This window comes from Heloderma suspectum, chromosome 5, assembly GCF_057233095.1.
Source record: "Heloderma suspectum isolate Gila_16-S chromosome 5, 16-S_ref, whole genome shotgun sequence".
Taxonomy (NCBI): Eukaryota; Metazoa; Chordata; class Lepidosauria; order Squamata; family Helodermatidae; genus Heloderma; species Heloderma suspectum.
In genome coordinates this window covers 123,514,621-123,535,059 of record NC_139462.1, presented here as the reverse complement: position 1 = coordinate 123,535,059, position 20,439 = coordinate 123,514,621, and the positions used below count along the sequence as shown (strand labels likewise).

Here is a 20,439-nt window from a genome sequence, read left to right as displayed (position 1 = left end):
CTTCAGGTCCTGCAAATCACCCCGCTGCCGCCTCCCAAAGAAGATTGATGGCTGTGTAAAGAATGCAAGTATTAGGCGACACCCCCCCCCCCGCCCCCAGCATCCTGAGTTTCGGCACTTTGCTTTCGTGTGCCAGTATGAGGGAGAAGAGAAGAAAAGAGGGATGTGTCATCTTGTAAATCCCTGGCTAGCCTGTTTAGTAATAGATAGACCCAAGAGTTGTCATCCTCCTGCCCCGCACGCAAGCCTCAGTGTGCTTAGTCCTCATTTGAGACTTTTGTTGTTCCCTGGCTGTTAAGAGCCATGCAGTTCAAAACTTCCCTCTAACTATAAGTGTACTTTTGCAGAAAGTGAGGGGATCATAGCCGACTCCCCTTTTCCTTCTTGCAAAAGAGATGGTTTTGTTGTTTTTAATGTGTTTGAAGTGTTATGAGAGCAAAGATAATGTCAAGGCCCAGTATCAGTAATGCAGTGAAACCTTGTAAGTTATAGCCATGATTTGATTAGAAGTAGCCTGGAAGAGTTTAAGCCTATTCAGTTTTTAGAATGTCAGAGCAGAGCCAGGGGGAGTCACCCAACTCCCTAGCCGCCACTAGTTTAGCCTAGAGAGGGAGAGGGAGGCTGGAAGATGTCTGGTGAGAGCCTGACAGACCAACAAATAAAAAAAGAGAAAGAGTAAGTAGCAGACAAAGTAGGAGAAAAAGGCAAAGAGAAGAAAAGGGAGGAGGAAGAATGCAAAGAGAAAGAACAAGTGAAGAGAAAAAGCATGGCCGTGGTTGCCCCCAGGGTGAATTGAAAGCAGCTGATTATGCCTGGAGCTTATTACCTGGGGGTGGAGTAGCCACAATAATGTAAGAGTTCTCTAGAAGGTGAAAAAGAGCTTGTATATATGGCTATGGCATGTTGAAGTATACAATGAAGTAGATGTCAACCCCCTGGTGATCAAGTGGCAAGGCAGACTGTTATTGGCCTTTGATCATCCAAGGGTGGAATGTATTGGCCCTAGGAGCATAGCCAAGTCATTTGTAGTGTTAGAGGGGCCTAGAGATCCATAATGCTTGCTTAAGTTCATTATTGTTGCAATTCCCTTGCTAGTAAGCCTCTGAGCATGTGAAGATGATTCAAAGAACTGATAGTGCAGCCTAGCACATTCCATACTAATGAGTGAGAGTGTTATCAAGCAGTCTGCCTGGGAAGCAAAGTTTGTTTACAGGTAGCTGTGCTTGAGAACCAAACACTTCTAGCCTATGCTGGGAATGAACGCTATGGGGTGCTTGTTAGTGTCATGCTGCCTTATTGCTGACATGTATGGTATAAAACAAATTTGACCCAATGGCTCGTGGTTCAGAGAAACTGACTGACCTGTGTGCTGTAAGTTACCCAATAAAGTACTCCTTGCAAGTAAACCCTTGAGTCTGATTTATCACTATCTTGGCAGCTCTAAGCTAAGAGTTCAACACCCACTGCAGGGGCGACACAGCACCCAATGATAGATTTATTTATTTATTTATTTATTTCTATACCGCCCAATAGCCGAAGCTCTCTGGGCGGTTCACAAAAACTAAAACCAAACAACACACAATAAAACAATTTAAAATATATAGAACATTAAAACCACAATATAACAATACAACCACAATAAAACCTAGCAGCAGTACAGGAGTTTAAAATACAGATTTAAAACAGCAAAGATAAAAATTTAGAAAGCTAAAATGCCTGGGAAAATAAAAAGGTCTTCACCTGGCGCCAAAAGGAGTACAATGTAGGCGCCAGGCGAACCTCACTAGGGAGCTCATTCCAGAGCCGGGGTGCCACAACAGAAAAAGCCCTCCTCCTAGTAGCCACCCGCCTCACTTCCTTTGGCAGGGGCTCACGGAGAAGGGCTGCTGCTGATGATCTTAAGGTCCGGGCAGGCAAATATGGGAGGAGGCGATCCTTCAGGTAACCTGGCCCCAAGCCGTTAAGGGCTTTGAATGTTAACACCAGCACTTTGAATCGGGCCCGGAAATGGACCGGCAGCCAGTGCAGCTGGAAAAGTACTGGTGTAATATGAGCTCGCAGGCCAGTCCCTGTTAACAATCTTGCTGCCCTATTTTGGACCAGCTGAAGTTTCCGGACCGTTTTCAAAGGCAGCCCCACGTATAACGCATTGCAGTAATCCAGACGAGAAGTTATCAGAGCATGGATAACTGTAGCTAGGCTATCTCTGTCCAGATAAGGGCGTAGTTGGTATACCAGCCTAAGCTGATAAAAAGTGCTCCGTGCCACTGAGTTCACCTGTGCCTCAAGTGACAGTTCTGGATCCAAGAGCACCCCCAAACTACGAACCTGATCCTTTAGGGGGAGTGCAACCCCCTCCAGAACAGGTTGAATATCACCTAGCCGGGCAGACGAACCACCCACTAACAGTACCTCCGTCTTGTCTGGATTGAGTTTCAGTTTATTGGCCCTCATCCAGTCCATTACCGTGCCCAGGCACTGGTTCAGAACAGCCACTGCCTCACCTGGTTTTGATGAGAAAGAGAGGTAGAGCTGGGTGTCATCCGCATATTGATGGCACCTCAGCCCACACCTCCGGATAACCTCCCCCAGCGGTTTCATGTAGATGTTAAACAGCATGGGGGATAGAATAGAGCCCTGTGGAACCCCATGGCACAATTGCCATGGCACAGAGCAATAATCCCCCAGCACTACCTTCTGGAATCGGCCATCCAAGTAGGAGCGGAACCACTGTAGTGCAGTGCCTCCAACTCCCAACCCAGACAACCTATCCAGAAGGATACCATGGTCGATGGTATCGAAAGCTGCTGAGAGGTCCAGGAGAATCAACAGGGTCGCACTCCCCCTGTCCCTCTCCCGGCAGAGGTCATCCCACAGGGCGACCAAGGCAGTTTCCGTTCCAAAACCAGGCCTGAAGCCCGATTGAAATGGATCTAGATAATCCGTTTCATTCAATAGTGCCTGGAGCTGTCCTACAACCACCCGCTCAAGCACCTTGCCCAGGAAGGGGATGTTGGCCACTGGACTATAATTGTTAACTTCCTCTGGGTCCAGGTTAGGCTTTTTCAGGAGTGGTCTAATTACTGCCTCTTTTAAAGCGGCAGGCACCACTCCCTCTCTCAAGGAGGAATTTACAACCTCCTGGACCCAGCCGGACAACCCCTCCTTGTTTGATTTAATAAGCCATGAAGGGCAAGGGTCAAGCACACAAGTGGTCGATCGGACTTGGCCAAGCACCTTGTCCGCATCCTCAGGCCTCAGTAACTGAAACTCATCCAATAAAACTGGACCAGACGGTGCTCTGAACGCCTCTACCAATGGAACTGCATTAATCGTGGTGTCCAATTCATGACGAATCTGAGCGACTTTATCCTCAAAGTGCTGCGCAAACCCGTCACAGCGTGCTACCGAGGGTTCCACCGTCTCTCTCCCTGGCCCAGAATGTAACAGGCCGCGAACCACTCGGAAAAGCTCCGCCGGACGACACTGAGAAGATGCAATGCTGGTGGAAAAGAACTGCCTCTTTGCCACCCTCACCGCCACAGAGTAGGCTCCATAGTGGGCTCTTACCTGTGTTCGGTCAGACTCAGCACAAGTTTTCCTCCACCTGCGTTCTAGCCATCTCCCCTCTTGCTTCATTGCCCTCAGCTCAGGTGTATACCAAGGAGCTGGCCGGGCTCTGCTCAGAGGGAGAGGGCGCTTGGGTGCGATCGTGTCAACCGCCCGAGTCATCTCTGCATTCCACAGAGCGACCTGGGCTTCAACAGGAGCACCAGCCATACCAGCAGGAAAATCCCCCAGAGCCCTCTGGAATCCATCGGAATCCATTAATCTCCGGGGGCGGACCATTTTAATAGGTCCCCCACCCTTGCAGAGGGGAAAGGCCGCCAGAAGTCTAAACCTCAGCAGGAAGTGATCTGACCATGACAAAGGGACAGATGTTAATTCCTCTACTTTCAGATCACCATCCTCCTGCCCAGTCAAGTCAAGTATGTTTTCAGAAACATGTAGGAAGAAAGACAGACTATAAAGTGCATGGTCTTCAATGACTACACACTAATGCCCAGAGTATGGGAAACAAACAGAACAAAGCCTAACTCTTAATACGGGGGGGAATTATGACTTGATAGGTGTTAACTGAAACTTGGTGGGATGACTCTCATGACTGGAATACAGCAGTTGAAGGATATAACTTGTTCAAAAAGAACAGGAGGAACAGAAAGAGAGGTGGAGTCACAATATATGTTAAAAATATATATCTCTGCACAGAAATACAGAGATATGTATTTATCTCTGATGGAGCTACCGAGCTCATCCTCAGAGGAGGATGAGCTTGGTAGCCCCATCGAAAGCATCTGGGTTAAAATAAATGGAGCGAAGAATAAAAGGAACCTGGTGGTTGGAGTCTACTACTGGCCATCCAACAAGGAGAAGACGAGGGTGAAACTTTTGAAAAGCAAACTGCCAAGGTTTCAAGGAAGCATGATGTGGTAGTAATGGGGGACTTCAATTTCCCCAATATCTGTTGGGAGACAAATTCTGCAAAACATGGCCCCTCCAAGAGATTCCTGACTTGTGTTGCTGATAATTTCCTCCTACAGAAAGCAGAGGAAGGAACTAAAGGATCAGCTATCCTTGACTTGATCCTAACCAACAGAGATGACTTAGTGGATAAAGTAGCAGTTATGGGAACTCTGGGGGAAAGTGACCATGTTATACTTGAGTTCTTGGTTCTAAAGGAAGCAAAAGCCGAGTGTAGCCAAACCCGTACCCTGGATTTTAGGAAAGCTGATTTTAATAAACTCAGAACAATGATAAGTAAGGTCCCATGGCAAGCGACTCTAATGAGAAAAGGAGTCCAAGATCGGTGGGAGCTTTTAAAAAAGGAAATTCTCAAGGCACAATTACAAACAAGTCCAACAAGAAAGGAAGGCGGAAGACAACAGAAGAAGTCAATGTGGCTTCACAAAAAGCTTAGAGATGACCTGAAAACAAAAAAGGACACGTATAGGAAGTGGAAGGAAGGCCAAGCAACAAAGGAAGAGTACAGGCAAGTAGCACAGAATTGCAGGGATGGTGTCAGGAAGGCTAAAGCTGAGAACGAGCTGAGGTTAGCGAGGGATGCTAAAAACAACAAAAAGGCTTTCTTCAGATATGTGCACAGTAAAAGACAGAGGAAAGAAATGGTGGTTCAGCTACTAAATAAGGATGGCAAAACGATAACAGATGACAAGGAAAAGGCAGAAGTGCTCAGTTCCTACTTTGGCTCAGTCTTCTCTCGAAAGAGGGTCTATGAACCCCCTGGCAAAGGCAAAGTACAGGCTGAAAGGGGCAGGATTGCAGCTTGAGATCGATAGGCAGATCGTCAATGAACACCTAATTACTTTGAAATCTCCAGGGCCAGATGAACTGCATCCTAGAGTCATAAAGGAACTGGCGGACGAACTCTCAGAACCACTGTCTATTCTCTTTGAGAAATCATGGAGGACGAGTGAAGTGCCAGATGATTGGAGGAGGGCTAATGTTATCCCTATCTTGAAAAAGGGTAAAAAGGAGGAACCTGGGAACTACAGACCAGTCAGTCTGACATCAGTCCCTGAAAATATTCTGAAGCAGATTATAAAGCAATCCATCTGTAAGCACCTTGAAAACAATACAGTTATTACTCAAAGCCAACATGGATTTATCAAGAACAAATCCTGCCAGACGAATTTGATCTCATTTTTGGATCAGGTAACCTCCCTTGTGGACTGTGGGAATGCTGTGGACATAATATACCTCACCTTCAGCAAAGCTTTCAACAAAGTGCCCCATGATATCCTGATGAGCAAACTAGCTCAAAGTGGGCTAGATGAAACAACGATCCAGTGGATCCACAGTTGGCTACAGAATCGGATTCAAAGAGTGCTGATCAATGGGATCTTCTCAAACTGGGGAGAGGTAACGAGCAGGGTACCACAGGGCTCAGTCCTGGGCCCAGTGCTCTTCAACATTTGTATTAATGACTTGGAGGAGGAGGTGCAGGGAATGCTGATCAAATTTGCAGATGACACAAAATGGGGCAGGATAGCTAATACCTTGGAAGACAGAAACAAAATTCAAAGTGATCTTGGTAGCCTGGGGCGCTGGGCAGAAAACAACAGAATGACATTTAATAGAGATAAATGCCAAGTTCTGCACCTAGGAAAGAGAAACCAAATGCACAGTTACAAGATGGGGGATACTTGGCTCAACAACACTACAAGCGAGAAGGATCGTGGAACTGTTGTAGATCACAAGCTGAATATAAGCCAACCATGTGATGTGGCTGCAAAAAAGGCAAATGCTCTTTTGGGCTGCAGGAATACAAGTATAGCTTCCAAATCCCGGGAAGTACTAGTTCCCCTCTACTCAGCACTGGTTAGGCCTCATCTGGAGTACTGTGTCCAGTTCTGGGTACCACACTTGAAGAAGGATGCGGACAAACTGGAAAGGGTTCAGAGGAGGGCAACAAAGATGATCAGGGGACTGGAAACAAAGCCCTAGGGTGAGAGACTGAAAGAACTGGGCACGTTTAGCCTTAAGAGAAGACTAGACTGAGGGGAGATATGATAGCGCTCTTCAAGTACTTGAAAGGTTGTCACAGAGAGGAAAGCCAGGATCTCTTCCCCATCATCCCAGAGTACAGGACACGGAAGAATGGGCTCAAGTTACAGGAAGCCAGATTCCAGCTGAACATCAGGAAAAACTTCCTGACTGTTAGAGCAATACGACAATGGAACCATTACCTAGGAAGGTGGTGGGCTCTCCCACACTGGAGGCATTCAAGATGAGGCTGGACAGCCATCTGTCACGTATGCTTTGAATTCGATTCCTACACTGTGCAGGGGGTTGGACTCAATGGTCTTATAGGCCCTTTCCTGCTGTACTATTCTATGATTCTATGAGTTATGAAAGCCTCTTCCAGACCAAAGAAACTAAATAATCAAACCAAAGAAGAACTGATCAATAAAATTCAAAGTTTAGAAAGATAGCATGAAGAAACAATTGATCCTCAAAAACAAACTGAATTAGAAGTACTTTGAGCACCACTAAACTTATTAAGTGAACTTAATATATATGAATATATATGTATTAAGTGAACTTAATACATATGAACTTGAGCACGCTCCGGGAGAGAGCGCAGGACAGGAAGGCCTGGCGTGCTATGGTCCATGGGGTCACGAAGAGTCGGACACGACTGAACAACAACAACAACAAAACTTATTAAATAAAGTTGAAACTAGTAAGGCTTTAGGTTTCACAAAACAGAAGTACTTTGAAAAAAGTAATAAAGCAGATAGATTGTTAGCACGTTATGTTGCAAAGGAGCAAAAAAAAAAAAAGGATTAATACCAACAGTAATATCTGAAAAGACTCTAAAACTAACACAGTCCAAAGAAGAATTAATGAATTTTTGAAATACTATAAACATTATGTAAATCAGATAAGCCTTCAGAAGAGGAAATAAATTATTTCTTAAACAATTTGAATATCCCAACTTTAACTGAAGATGACACAAAAACTTTAAATGCTTCACTAACAGAAGATGAAATAAGAGAAGTTAAAAGCCTGACCATTAAGTAAGGCCCCAGGCATGGACGGATTTACTGCAGAATTCTATAAGTACTGTATTGATGTCTTAGCTTACCATTAAATATTCAAACTCACAACAGATACCCAACTCATGGAAAGAGGCAAAAATGGTACTAGTACATAAATTAGAGAAAGATCCTACTTTACCAACTTCTTATAGGCCAATCTCTCTTTTGAACCAAGACTATACAATTTTTACAGCAATACTGGCATCAAGATTAAATAAGCTAATTGGTCAATATGTACATACTGATCAAGCTGGATTTATTTATATTTATAAAGAAAATTTTTAGACAATACTAAAAGAGCCTTTTCAATTATTAATCCTTGTAATGAACATAAATGGAAAGCCATCATGGTCTTTCATGATGCAGAGAAAGCCTTCGATAGACTGGAATGGCAATTCTTATTCATCACTCTTCAGAAATTCAACATAGAAGGACTCTTTCTTGACTGTATAAAAGCAATCTATAAAGAACCTACAGCAAGAATAATGATAAATGGTCAACTATCAAATACACTTAGTCTCCAAAGAGGAACTTGACAAGGTTGCCCATTATCTGCACTTTTATTTTCCATAAGCATAGAGCCTTTAGCACAGAAGGTTAGGGAAAATCAGTATATTTTCCAACTTTTGGAAACTCCAACTCCAACTTTTATTCCTTTGAGATCAGGACTTAAAGATCAGCTTACATGCTGATGATGTGATGTTACCACTATAAGACCCTAAAGAATCGCTGGCTCATGTATTACAAATAATAGATCAATGCAGCCAAGTTTCTGGATATAAATTAAGGGCGCAATCCTATGCATGTTTAGACAGAGAAAAGGCTTACAACTCCCAGCATGCCCTAGCCAGCACTGCTGTAGGCCTTTTCTCTGTTTAAACATGCATAGGATTGTGCCCTAAATAAATTAAAGCCAGAATTGATGGGAATAAATGTTCAAGAACAGGATAGAGAAGAAATAGTCCAACAATATAATTTAAAATGGCCAAGTAAACCCATCTGTTATTTGGGTATTTTTTTAATCAACTGATCTGTCAAAACTGAAGGAGATAAATTATTTCACATTTTGAGGGAATATAAGAAGGGATATTAATAGATGGAATAACTTAAAGCTTTCCTGGCTTGGTAGGGTTGCCCTGATTAAAATGACAGTATTACCTAGGTGGTTGTTTATTCTAGAAAGTGTTCCAATTGAGATAAACAACAAAGACCTAGCTTTGTGGCTTGTAAAAAAAATTACAAGCTTTTATATGGGGTAATAAGAAACGCAGAACAGCTTTAACACTATTACAAAGACCTAAATCTCAAAGTGGAATATTGTGCCCAAACACTGCAAAATACTATCAAGCAATGAGATTAAAACAGATAATACAATGGAATACAGTAAACAACACTAACCCTTGGTATATGCGCAAACAAAATAGTTGTAAAGTTCCCCTCTACCATTTGCTGTGGGTACATAAAGGAAAGCTCGGTAAAAAATAGTGATATACTTTTAGATTCATAGAATCATAGAATAGTAGGGTTGGAAGGGGCCTACAATATACTTATACCTATATAAGTAATTCTGGTGCAAGTATTGTGGATTATGTGATGATTTCTTGTTCATTTTGTTCAACAATTCTATTTTTCTCAGTAATGGGTAGTAACCTCCAGCCCTCAGATTTTCCTTGCAGTGCTATTAAAAATTTTAGTACTCAAATTCTGATCAAGCACTATGACATCAGATAGGCAGATTAAATGGAATCCCTTGCTATAAACAGGTTTGGAATGGAGACTTTATTCAGAAGAATTTTTGGGACTAAGAAATGATCTGGTCCGAGTGTCCAATGAGAATTAGAGTTTCATCCATCTGTACAACTAATAGATTCCTTCAGACCTTTTTTTCTTAAAATGGTATCTCTATCAGAGAACTATCAAATTAAAAGGGGTAATGCATGGTTTAATGAAGACTGCAGGAATCTAAAAAGGCAGATGGGAAAAGACCTAAGATCTTACCGTACCAGCGATTCTTCCATAATCCCATCTCAATTTTATGAAATGTGCAGAAAGTATAAAACATTAATCAGTGAGAAAAAAAAGGATCTATTATGAGGAACAGTGGCAGGAATTAGGCCTTGCGCTTTTGCAAAAGAATCCAAGTAAATTCTGGAATATACTTGAAAGGCTGAAAAAGAGAACTGCTCCCATTCTAGAGGGAAGTCTTGCTAAGACCGAATGGGAAAGCCATTTTAGGAGGGTATTTAATGAGCCTAACCTTCCTAGTTCTTCTTTTGAGGCTTCCGTTGAATATAATCAGGAACACTGTTGGGAAAACCTTTAAGTAGATGGGACCTAGTCATTAATCTTAAAATTAAAAAATGGTAAAGCTCCCAGAGAAGATGGTCTTCCACCAGACCTCCTTACTACATTCCCTGACTGGTGGGCTCCAATATTTGCAATGCTATTTTCCTTAATTAACATCACAGGGATTTTGCCTCTCAGTTGGTCATAAGCTATTGTGGTTCCAATTTATAAGATGGGGCCCAGGAATGATCCAGCAAACTATAGGCCAATTAGTTTATTAGATGTTGCAAGGAAGATATATGCTAGGTCTCTTCTTAAAAAACTGGGGGATTGGGTGGAGAATAATTGCTTGCTCCAGAACAGGCTGGCTACCATCCAGGTCGGTCAACTCTAGATAATTGCTTCATGTTGAAATATATAATTGATAAATATCTGGCTGGAATCATAAAGTTTCTCTGAAAGCTGCTTTTGATTCTATTTCCCGGGAATGTCTTTGGAGCAAATTACAATCTATGGGCATTAACCCACAGCTTCTAAAATGTATAATGACTTTATATTCTGGGACCTGCTTGTGAGTTAAAATTGATGGAGGACATTTATCTGCCTCTGTACCAGTCACAAAAGGAGTAAGACAAGGGTGTTTACTTGCCCCACTTCTCTTTAATTTATTCATAAATGATGTAGTGGAGTTCTTAAGAGGTGAATGGTATTTTCCAGTTAAAGTGGGAAATCGGAAATATTCAATCCTCCTTTATGCAGATGATGCAATCTTGATTTCTTACATCCAGTTGGGCTTACACAGATTGTTGAACCAGTTCAGTTTAAACTGTAGAAATAAGCTTCTTTCTATCAATTACCAAAAGACAAAAACTATCATATTAGGTAAATCCAAGCAAATCCTTAATTGGTCACTGGATGGGAATAAATTGGAGCAAGTGTTCTCTTTTAAGTACCTTGGTGTGGTCTTCCAGTGGACAGGTGCATGGTCTTCACAGGTTCAGTCAAGCACCTTGCTAGCTGGTAGAACATTAAATGGATTAGTACGCTTTTATCACACAAAAGGGGGCAATCTGGTTCAATCCTCTTTAGAATTCTGTAAGATTAGGGATTTGCCAAACCTGCTATATGGAGCTCCGCAGTGGGCCATGGCCAATTTAGTTTCATTAGAAAGAGCTCAAAATAAATTTTTGCATAGACTCTTTGCAGTTCCCATTTCTACAAAATGAGAACTGGTTTGTGCAGAACTGGGTGCAATGACTATTAAAGTTGAAGCACTTAGATTAGCCCTACTCTTTTGGCTAAAAATCATATTTAAGCATGTACCAGAATTTATTCTGATGGCAGTGGAAGAGATGGGCCCAAACTCATGGAAGCAAAGAATGCAACTGCTTGCCATGAATTTGGGATTTTCTACCTCTTTTCTTTTAACTCAGGGATCTGACAGGGCTAAAGTTATGTTGCTCCAAAGGCTTAAGGACACTGAGATGCAATCTCAGGTGGCTGGGCTCAAGGCTTGTCAATCTAAACATTTTAATGCCTCTTTTATTCCTTCATACCCATCTTTTCCAAAATAACTGGTAGATTTACCAAATATTAAAATCTCTACCTGGTAGAGTTTAGGCTTCAGTGGGTTTCCTTTGGGTGTGTATGGAAGCTGATATCCAGTCCCAGATAGATGAAGAAATTCAAGATTTTAATGTATTTCTATGGGCAGCTCTCACTTCCACTCCTAGGGACATTTCAATTGTATGTAGCTCACAAAATGAGGTACCATACTTGCTGAGTGTGGACCAGGAAGTAACATCCAGACAGTGAGATAATTCTGTTTTTATGCATATATGTATCTTCCATCATCCTCTTTTGCTCTCCTCCTCTTGGAGGAGGGAGGAGACTCTCCTCCTTACCCATCCCTCTGTGCTAACTAACTAGAAAGGAAGTATAAACCTATTTCCTTTAGGGTTGTCCATCGCGGGAAAATCCGGCCCTTTCTGGGCCCGACAGTGTTCCCCTTTCATCCTCCATTCTGCACACAGCAGGGTCGCTTTGTGGGCAAGTCTTTCATTCTCCCTCCCAGCAGCACTCCCCTTTCATCCTGCTGTCCCTGCTACTATGGTGGCAGCGCAACAGCGAGGGCAGGAGGATGCCATGCCTGCCCTCACTCTCGTGCCACTGGAAAATCTTCCAGCTGGCCCGACTCAGTGAGGGCTGAGTTGAGCCAGCTAGCGGATGTTGGACCAGAGTTGAGGGGGGGCTGAGCCAGCAAAGCTTGCCAAGCTCAACCCCCAAACAGATTCCTCCAGCATCCCTAAATTTCTTTCACTACATGATCACTAAAATGATATGTGTCAAAAGTCTGCAAAGACTAAGGTCCTCTAACCGGGCTACTTTTTACCCCTTTGTTGCTGTACTAGAAGGTTACTGCTAGGTAGGTGGAAGACTAACAGAGCAATTAACTAGGAGCAGGTGAAAAAATAAATGGGGATCACTCTCGATGGATGTAGATGTATGGGAAGAAGCTCCAGGTAAAATATGACAATATACAGTTCACACAAAACATGGTGATAGATGCACACAGTAACTGCGTGAAAGTTTAACGAATTGGCAGCAATGTCACTGGAGTAATGCTTGTTCAGTGCTTTGGTAAGGGAAGCTTATCGGTGTGAAGATGTGCACTGAAGGCCAGATTTGCCTCAGGTTGTGATTCAGCAATTCAGGAATGGCCCTTGGACCATTTCAGAGATCAGCCCCTTCAATTTGGGTCCAAATTAGAACCTTGCACCAGAAAATTCTAAGCTTCATGTTTCCCCATTGACTATCATTGGGAAATCAACAAATGTTTATAATGTATTTGCTTGGTTTGGGTTTTGTTTTGTTTTTTACTACACTCAAAGAAATTTACAGGCATAGTAGACCCTTCTGAGTGGAGAAGCCTATCAAATTGTATTATTTCCTGGAAGAACTGGATGAAATTGGCAGACACTGTTGCCCCTTCCAACAACATAAAGCCAAATTTAAAATAAATAAGTGCAGGAGTTTTTGTACAACAACAGACTTGCCACTCTCTCTGATTAAGGTTATTGTGGGGATAAGAAAAAAAGTAAAGTGCTTTATCGAAATTATGAAAAATAGTAATGGTACTAATAAATGTACCTGTGGGCAATGTTCCAGAAAGGACCAGTTTGTGTTCTTTCTTCAACCCTAGTACTTACTGATACTTACTTACTGATACTGAGTACTTACTGATCATGGTAGTGCCTCCTGCTAGAGCTGCCTTTGTGCCTTGGTAGAAATCATCAATAGCCGTCATGCCTTGATAGGGCTTCTGTAGATAAGTATTGACATCGACACCTCCAGGAATAACCATTAGCCCATGAGCCTCAATGGTTTTCACTCCACCAGGAACAATTAAATTCTCTCCTATTTGTCTAACAAGAAGAAAAAAGGGCAATTTAGTCTTTTGCCTAGAAACATTAATAGCAATTCTTTAAATAGTCACCTGTAGTGGAGGCTGATGGCTCCAATTTTGGTGGAGCTGTGAAGCCATTCTGGGATTTAGTGAGAACCAGCCAGAACTCTAAATGAGCTGTCCAGGGTGCTGAACCTATTCTGGGGCTAGGGTTCAGCACCTTGGATAGCTCCTTCAGAGTTCAGACTGGTTCAAACTGAAACGCAGAAGGGAATCACTGCCCCACTGACATCGGAACCACCAGCCTCCACTGGTCACCTGTAACATTTAATAGGACATTGCACATATATTAGGGACTAAATTTTAAAAGGTTACCACACAGCAACTTGAATCCTAATGGATCTTATTCCATTTTTATAGTAGGTTCTGCAAATGAAACTTTAGCTACTATTTCTCAGGGGTTAGCCATGTGAGGAAAGGGGGGGGTGTTAAACAATACTGTAATTTTGTAAAAAATATGCCGTACTTTTTTAAAGTGCTCTTTACAGATCTAAAATCACTTTGCTAGCTGGGGCATGCTGGGAGTTGTAGGACTTTTCTCTCTCTCTAAACATGATTAAGATTGTGCCCTAAATTTGTAATTATTGTCTGAATAAACTATACTTTTAAAATTAATATACCAAACATGATAATGCTATGAGCAAACCTAGCTGAACATAATATATTTCGGGCTCCTACTTTATATCTGTCCAGGGGGAACTTCAGTAAGTAGTTTCTGAAACATCTGAATCATCCTAGAGGCCAGATGAAGCAGGAAGTGTTGGAGGCAGAGGAAGACTGATACGCAGCATTTGCTCCTGTTGGTGAGGAATTGGCTGGGGTGGAGTTTAGGGAAATCTGGTCTGAAGGAAAAGCTGTTGAGAGCTTATTTAGCTGTGGAAGACCCTCTTACCTATTAGGAATGGTAACCAAGCACATTTAAGAACCTTTACGCAATCCCTTTAAGTAAACCTATTATTTGAAGAGTGACCTTTTATTCCCTTTTAGAAATAATTCCCCTTAATAAACATCTTAACTTTTGCTCATTTTGAAAGGTTGTCTCTAGTTATGGTGTCCATGCCTATGCCATAAGAACCAGGCTAGTGGGCTTCCTTTAGGTATAGAGGGTTTATTTTGGTGGCCACAGTTAAATGTTTTATAGTGGAGGAAGAATTCAATGAGGTCTAACTGTGAATTTTATTAAACATTGTGGTGATGAGTTCCACAAACCCAAGCCTCAACTAATTTATCAAAGAAACGTAGGTGGGATAACCCACACATTTTTCTTTCACATGTGACAGTAGTGGCAGGATAACCTACAGTGTTTCTCTCACATGTGGGTGAACTACATTGACTGCTACAGCATCTAACCAGAATAAGCCCAGAAAAACATGACTCCATAGAACAAAACCCAAACTGACAACACATTTTCTTCACATATTATATGGTAATTCTAGCCACATCTTGGGAAATTGAGTGGCCCTAAATATCTTCTGTTGCTGCTCTCCTATAAAAGATACATTAGATCAGTAATTTTAACAAGGAATGGAAGGAATAACTATGCTGGGTATCTTACAGATAGGATTTAAAAAGCATTTTCCAACATGGCTTCAAAATTTCCGGAAATTTTACATCCCTAATCTTACATAAAATTCTTCCTATTACGTAGAAATAATTTTGGGAAGTAAAGGCATTAATATGCAAAAACATTGATGAATAAAATGCTTAAGACATTCTAAATAAAATATTTTATAATCCAAATTTTGTTAAATTTTTCCTATTTTTTGTTAAGTACAAGAAAAGGTTCTTGGGAAAACATGGTGAAAAATGTTTTTTCCTGAATTTTCCAGTGTTTTTTTGTTTGCAGGCCTCCACATCTCAAACTTTAGGTAGCTCCTTCTGCTCTCTCCTTCCTGGAAGACTCCCCCACATTTGCTGCCTCTGCCACTGCTCCCCCAGACTACTGTGCCACCCCCCCCACCAGTGGGCCCCCAAACTAGCAGAGACACCTCACCAGATGCCAACTTGGGTGTACCTGGCAAGCAGCAGCAGAACTTCTGCATGGAAGCCAAGCCGGCTCAAATGCAATAGCCAACCTTGCACTGACATTGGGCCGGGCATTGCATCTGAGGTAAGGTAACATGGTGGGCATGTGGCAACGGTGGGATCTGAGTACCAGACTGGCTCCCACGCAAAAGGACTGCCACTGCCCATTGGGAAAACTTGTCCAGGCAGGTGGTGAAGTGAGTAGCGATGGTAGTGCCTTTGCCTGGGAGCTGGCCTGGTGCTTGGCTTTCATATGCAGGCATTGCATTTGGGGTGATTTGACATGGCAGGTGGCTGCTGCAGATGGGACTCAAGTTTGCTAACTTGGTTCTTAAGCAAGAGTGCTGCTGCTCGCCAAGGAACTTCACTTGTAGGAGGAAGCAGGATCTGAGTAGACATATACAGCATTGCAGTATAAGGTATTTAGCATTTTTACATTGTATAATACTTCTTCATGGTGAGCTATCACTACAACAGAGTCAGGTTCTGTGACATTTTGGAGGTGTACAACACAGTCATATGATTACACTAGCATCAATTTGATTATTTCAAACAAGGGGATCAAACAAAGCTCATAATATGTTTATGGCCATAAGTGGTAACAATTTATATAAATTGTCAAATATCTTATCTTGTTTCAAATTTGAATGACAGCTTAAGGCAGGGACGGGAAGCCACCCGCTCATAGGCCTAATATGGCCCCACCCATCCTTTCCCCAAGCCATGTCCCCTGGAGGCTGCAAGGGGCATCTGGAGGAAGTGGGGAGAGGAGTCACAGACCAGAGGTAACAGGAGATTCCCATCACTTAATGCACCTCTAGCCTTGCCCATCGGGAGAGGGAGCAGCACCTAAGTGCTTCACCCACTCCACATCCTCCTCAACAGGGGAAGGGCAGACGAAGCCACTCCAACCAAGATGCAGGGGGAGGGCTACTACTTCACCAGGGGCCTCGGCTGTTGAGGCCTTGGTGCCTGCGGCAAAGCTAGAAGCAGAGGGGACTGATCTGCTCTGCCTGGGCTTTTCTGGTTAGGAAAAGCCTGGGTGAAGTGAAGCCAACCCAGCTCAGTTCTATTTGCTCTTCCATCAAATGTACAAAACCCTGTTGAGATATACACATTTCCCAAGGCCTGATGGAGATTATGCACAATGCTCAGTGAATGTACAAAGTTGAGATATGCACATTCCCCAAAGCCTGTTGGAGATTATGCGTATTGACTGGGAAACATGCACAATTCCCTCTTCATGGTGGATGTACAAAAAAAAACTGGTTGTTATACATATTGATTTTCAATATACAAGCATGTGAATGTGTATACACAAACATGGATACAGTCAGAAGAAAGGAGAGGGGGGATTTTATTACAAAGTGAGACCAAAAGGCTGAACAATGTAAGGGAAAGGTGTATTGTATTCATATACAGCAGGGGTGAGCAGAAGGTAAATCTCCAGATGTTTCGGACTTCAACTCCCAGAAACCCCTGCCAGCATGGCCAATGGTCAGGAAGTCCAAAACTTCTGGAGATCTACTTTCTGCCCACCCCTGCTATACAGAGCACAGATGAAATGAGCTGCATTCAAAATAACGTGACTGTGCAGGAATGTAACCAGTTAGCCAATTTGCGTTTTTTCTTGGTTATAAAATGGTTGCTTTCAGTCTAGAGGCTATTCTTCCTGTGAAGAATCAAAAGTTCAGCCCAGGAAACTGACGGGGGGTGGGGGGGAAGAAACATCAAAACCTAAGAAGGAAAAAGAAACTTGAAATTTTATGGAAAACAGATATTTAAGCAGAACTCTGCTGCCTTTCTGATTGTCCAAAAGGTTGGGAGGGGGAGTCAAAATAACGGATATAGGTAAAGCTAACTAATAGTGTTTCGGTAGAGTTGAAGAGAATTAGAATCATAGAATAGTAGGGTTGGAAGGGGCCTATAAGACCATCAAGTCCAACCCCCTGCTCAATGCAAGAATCCAAGTCGCAGCATCCCTGACAGATGGCTGTCCAGCCTCATCTTGAATTCCTCCAGTGTGGGAGTATGAAGAGAGTATGAAGAGAGAGCTGAAATCAGGAGAAATAAGCCAGGATGGAAAGGGGTGCAGAAGACTGAGAGCATCTCTACACCAGCCTAAAATCCCACATTTAAAACAGGGCTTTCTGCTTCCATTTTAAATGCAGAATCAGAACAGACTCCCTTTACACATGCTTCCTTTCCCCACTCCTGCTCCCCCTTATCTGAGTCTTCCATATGTTTCATTGGTCTAGCTCCTCCTCTTGTGGCTTTTCCTTTGCCATGGAGGGAACTCAAGTAGAATACAAGCGGGGGAATTTGATAGCTCATTATCTCCAATCTATTTAAAAACAGAATAAAGGTCATTTAGTGCAAGAGACACCCTGAAAGTTGATGATGTCATCTAAACGGCCCGCAAACTTCCATGAGTGAGCAATCTCAATAGCAGGATAAAAGCTCCATGCGAAGAAGCCCTCAGACTCCAGAGGACAAAGCTGAACGAGTTGAAACTGCTTTATTGCTAGGTACAAAACCCTTAAGTAGGAAAACTATGTAAACTAGGTTTAGATGGATGTATTTTCCTCAGTTATTTTCATGCCCTATTGCTCTAATTAACTGTTTTAACCGTTTTAAAATTAGTTTCTCTCTCTTTAAAAATATAGTTGCAATAACTGTTTGTTTAAATTGCTGACCTCCAAAAACCTTTAGTAAAAACTAAATTTGTTTTGATTTAACTTCGTCTGAGACCTTGTTTTTCACCCAACTAATTGTCTTACCAAACTACCTAGTACTGTGAGTTAGCTGGGTCAGCAAATAAATTCCAAAGGTTAAAGGGCTGTTTCGCGGAGCCAACCAGGAAATAAAAGACTTCCACTTGACGGCAGTGGTGTTGACTACAAGAGGGGTCAATTAACTGGTTTGCTTGCCTCCTCTCCCTCTCATGGTGCAGGTGTGACCCAACCAGTAATAAACTGAACCAAGGTAAAGGGGGGGGGGGTAATTTCTTACCTGCTGCTACTTATCTGATAAAAACTGCCCCCATCCCCGAAACTGCTATTTACTCTGATAGGAAAAACATATGGACAAATAGCAGCAGGGTTGATTTGTATAGGGAAAATGGTATAGGGGGGTAAGGGTTAAACCCCATCCCCTCTAGACCACAGCCCAAACCTGGATTCCCCCATGGCTTTGGGCCAGTCATTGTCAAGGTTGTTGTGAGGATAAAATGGGGAGGAGAATCATGTATGCCGCCTTGGTCTCCTTGGAGGAAAAAAGGTGGGATATAAATGTAACAAATATATATATTCAAAATCAGTCACTTTATGCAGATGCCTCCATTTGAAACCTGTTTTTGCTAGTATGGAAGCTTTCAAGTCTGTTACATCCAATAAAGGAAGAACATAACGAATGATTATCAATCATCAGTCCTTCTAATAGCAAACTCATCTGTTGAGTGCCACCAGGATCGTAACCAAAATTTGGCCACCCAAAACAAGATGGAAGTATCAGCATATGTGGGAGAAACTTGAGGTTTGCATATGTACTTTTTTTTTTAAGAATCAAAGGAGGCAACCATCCTTCCCTAAAACAACAGCCCAATAAGGACTGAGCATGCTCAATAGTCATGGAATATAGCGTGACAGTTGGAAAAGAAAAATGGAACATGAGCAGGGAGGAAGGAATGGCCTGCTTGGAGGGAATCCTGTGTGTAACCCTGAAGAGGAACACTCCGTTTAGGAGGGAGGATGGTTGAATGAATATTCATTTGGAAGTGAAACAGCACCACCCAAAAATAAGGATGATGTTTATATACTTGGGGGACTCCCTAGGTATGCAAAAGTTTGTAAATTAAAAGAAACATATATATTTTTAAATATGCAAACTAGAAAGTGATCTTACAGAAAGGTGATGGCAGTTGAGCTGAAAGAGAGAGAAGGGGTCTAAAGCAGAGGTGGGCAACATGAGTAAGATGGCCTGTGGGGCCTGCACAGTTCCTCTGCCCACACAAGGGAGCCCTGCTTCCCCACTTCTCCCCCTGAGCATGCTGCTGCCCCACTACACAGGGCAGGTGCAGAGGAGCGTCTTCCCCATGTGCCTGTGTAGCAGCAAAATTGGGCTCCTGCCAGTCTGCCAATCAGCTGTTTGGTGAGCTGGTGGGAGAAGATTCTGCTGAGATAGCAGCACACAAGAAGAGTCACACCCACCCCTTTCCCAGTAGAATTTGCTTATTATCCAGCTCACTGGGGCTGAAGGGGAGGAACAGGGTTAAAGCCTCCCCTCTGATCTCAGCAACTTGGATTGTGATCCCTTGGGGGGAGAAAGAATTCTTCATCTCACCCTCTTGCTATCACGGTCCAGGTCACTGGGATTGAGTGGAGGGCGGATATTAAAGCCTCCCTCCCTACAGTTCCAGTGATCACGATGATTGCTAGGACAAGGAAGAGGCTTTAACCTCACCCTCCTCTCACCAGTCATTTGCTGGGATGTGGAGCCAAGGAAGAAGTGTGTGTGTGTGTGTGTGTATGAATGAGTGTGTGTCCTTGTGTATGTACAAGTGAGTGTGTATCTATTAGTGTGTGTGGGTGCACACATGGGGATGGGGATGCAATTCCCAAGGGGGTTGAAATTGGCCCCTGGAGTCCTTGAAGTTGCCCATCCCTGGTCTAAAGGAACCCAGGCAGACTCTGTGAGTAAATCAATTAAGCCTACAGTTGAGAGTTTGTGAGACATGGCATGCTCATATGTGAGGTGATTATAAAACCAAGTGAATGTGTGCGCGTGCGAGAGGGAGGGAGAACACACAGAATGGAAGGGGAAGAGAAGGAACTGGCATGCTCAAACTCCTGACAGCTTATAGTATGTATCTGGGGAGTGGTTTTAAGGTTGGGGGGATCCATTCCATGAGGTTGAAAATCTCACCCCTGCAGTATATGGGGATGCTTCCAAAGGAAGAACCCCCCCCTTCCCTCCCTTTCTTATTCTTGAGGACAGCATCCTCCCCCCACCCCCCGCTATAAAATGGTCAGGTTTAGGCCT

General features: G+C 42.9%; 1 protein-coding gene across 3 annotated transcripts in view; it reads right to left on the bottom strand.

Annotated features, from left to right (window-relative positions):
• LOC146344360 (dihydropyrimidinase-related protein 1) overlaps positions 1 to 20,439 on the bottom strand; it is a 172,318-nt gene that overhangs the window by 136,241 nt on the left and 15,638 nt on the right. For all 3 annotated transcript variants that reach the window (XM_084859923.1, XM_084859924.1, XM_084859925.1), the window contains one exon: positions 13,149 to 13,333. In XM_084859923.1, coding sequence (XP_084716049.1) covers positions 13,149 to 13,333 — 185 coding nt within the window. The remainder of the gene's footprint in view (positions 1 to 13,148; positions 13,334 to 20,439) is intronic.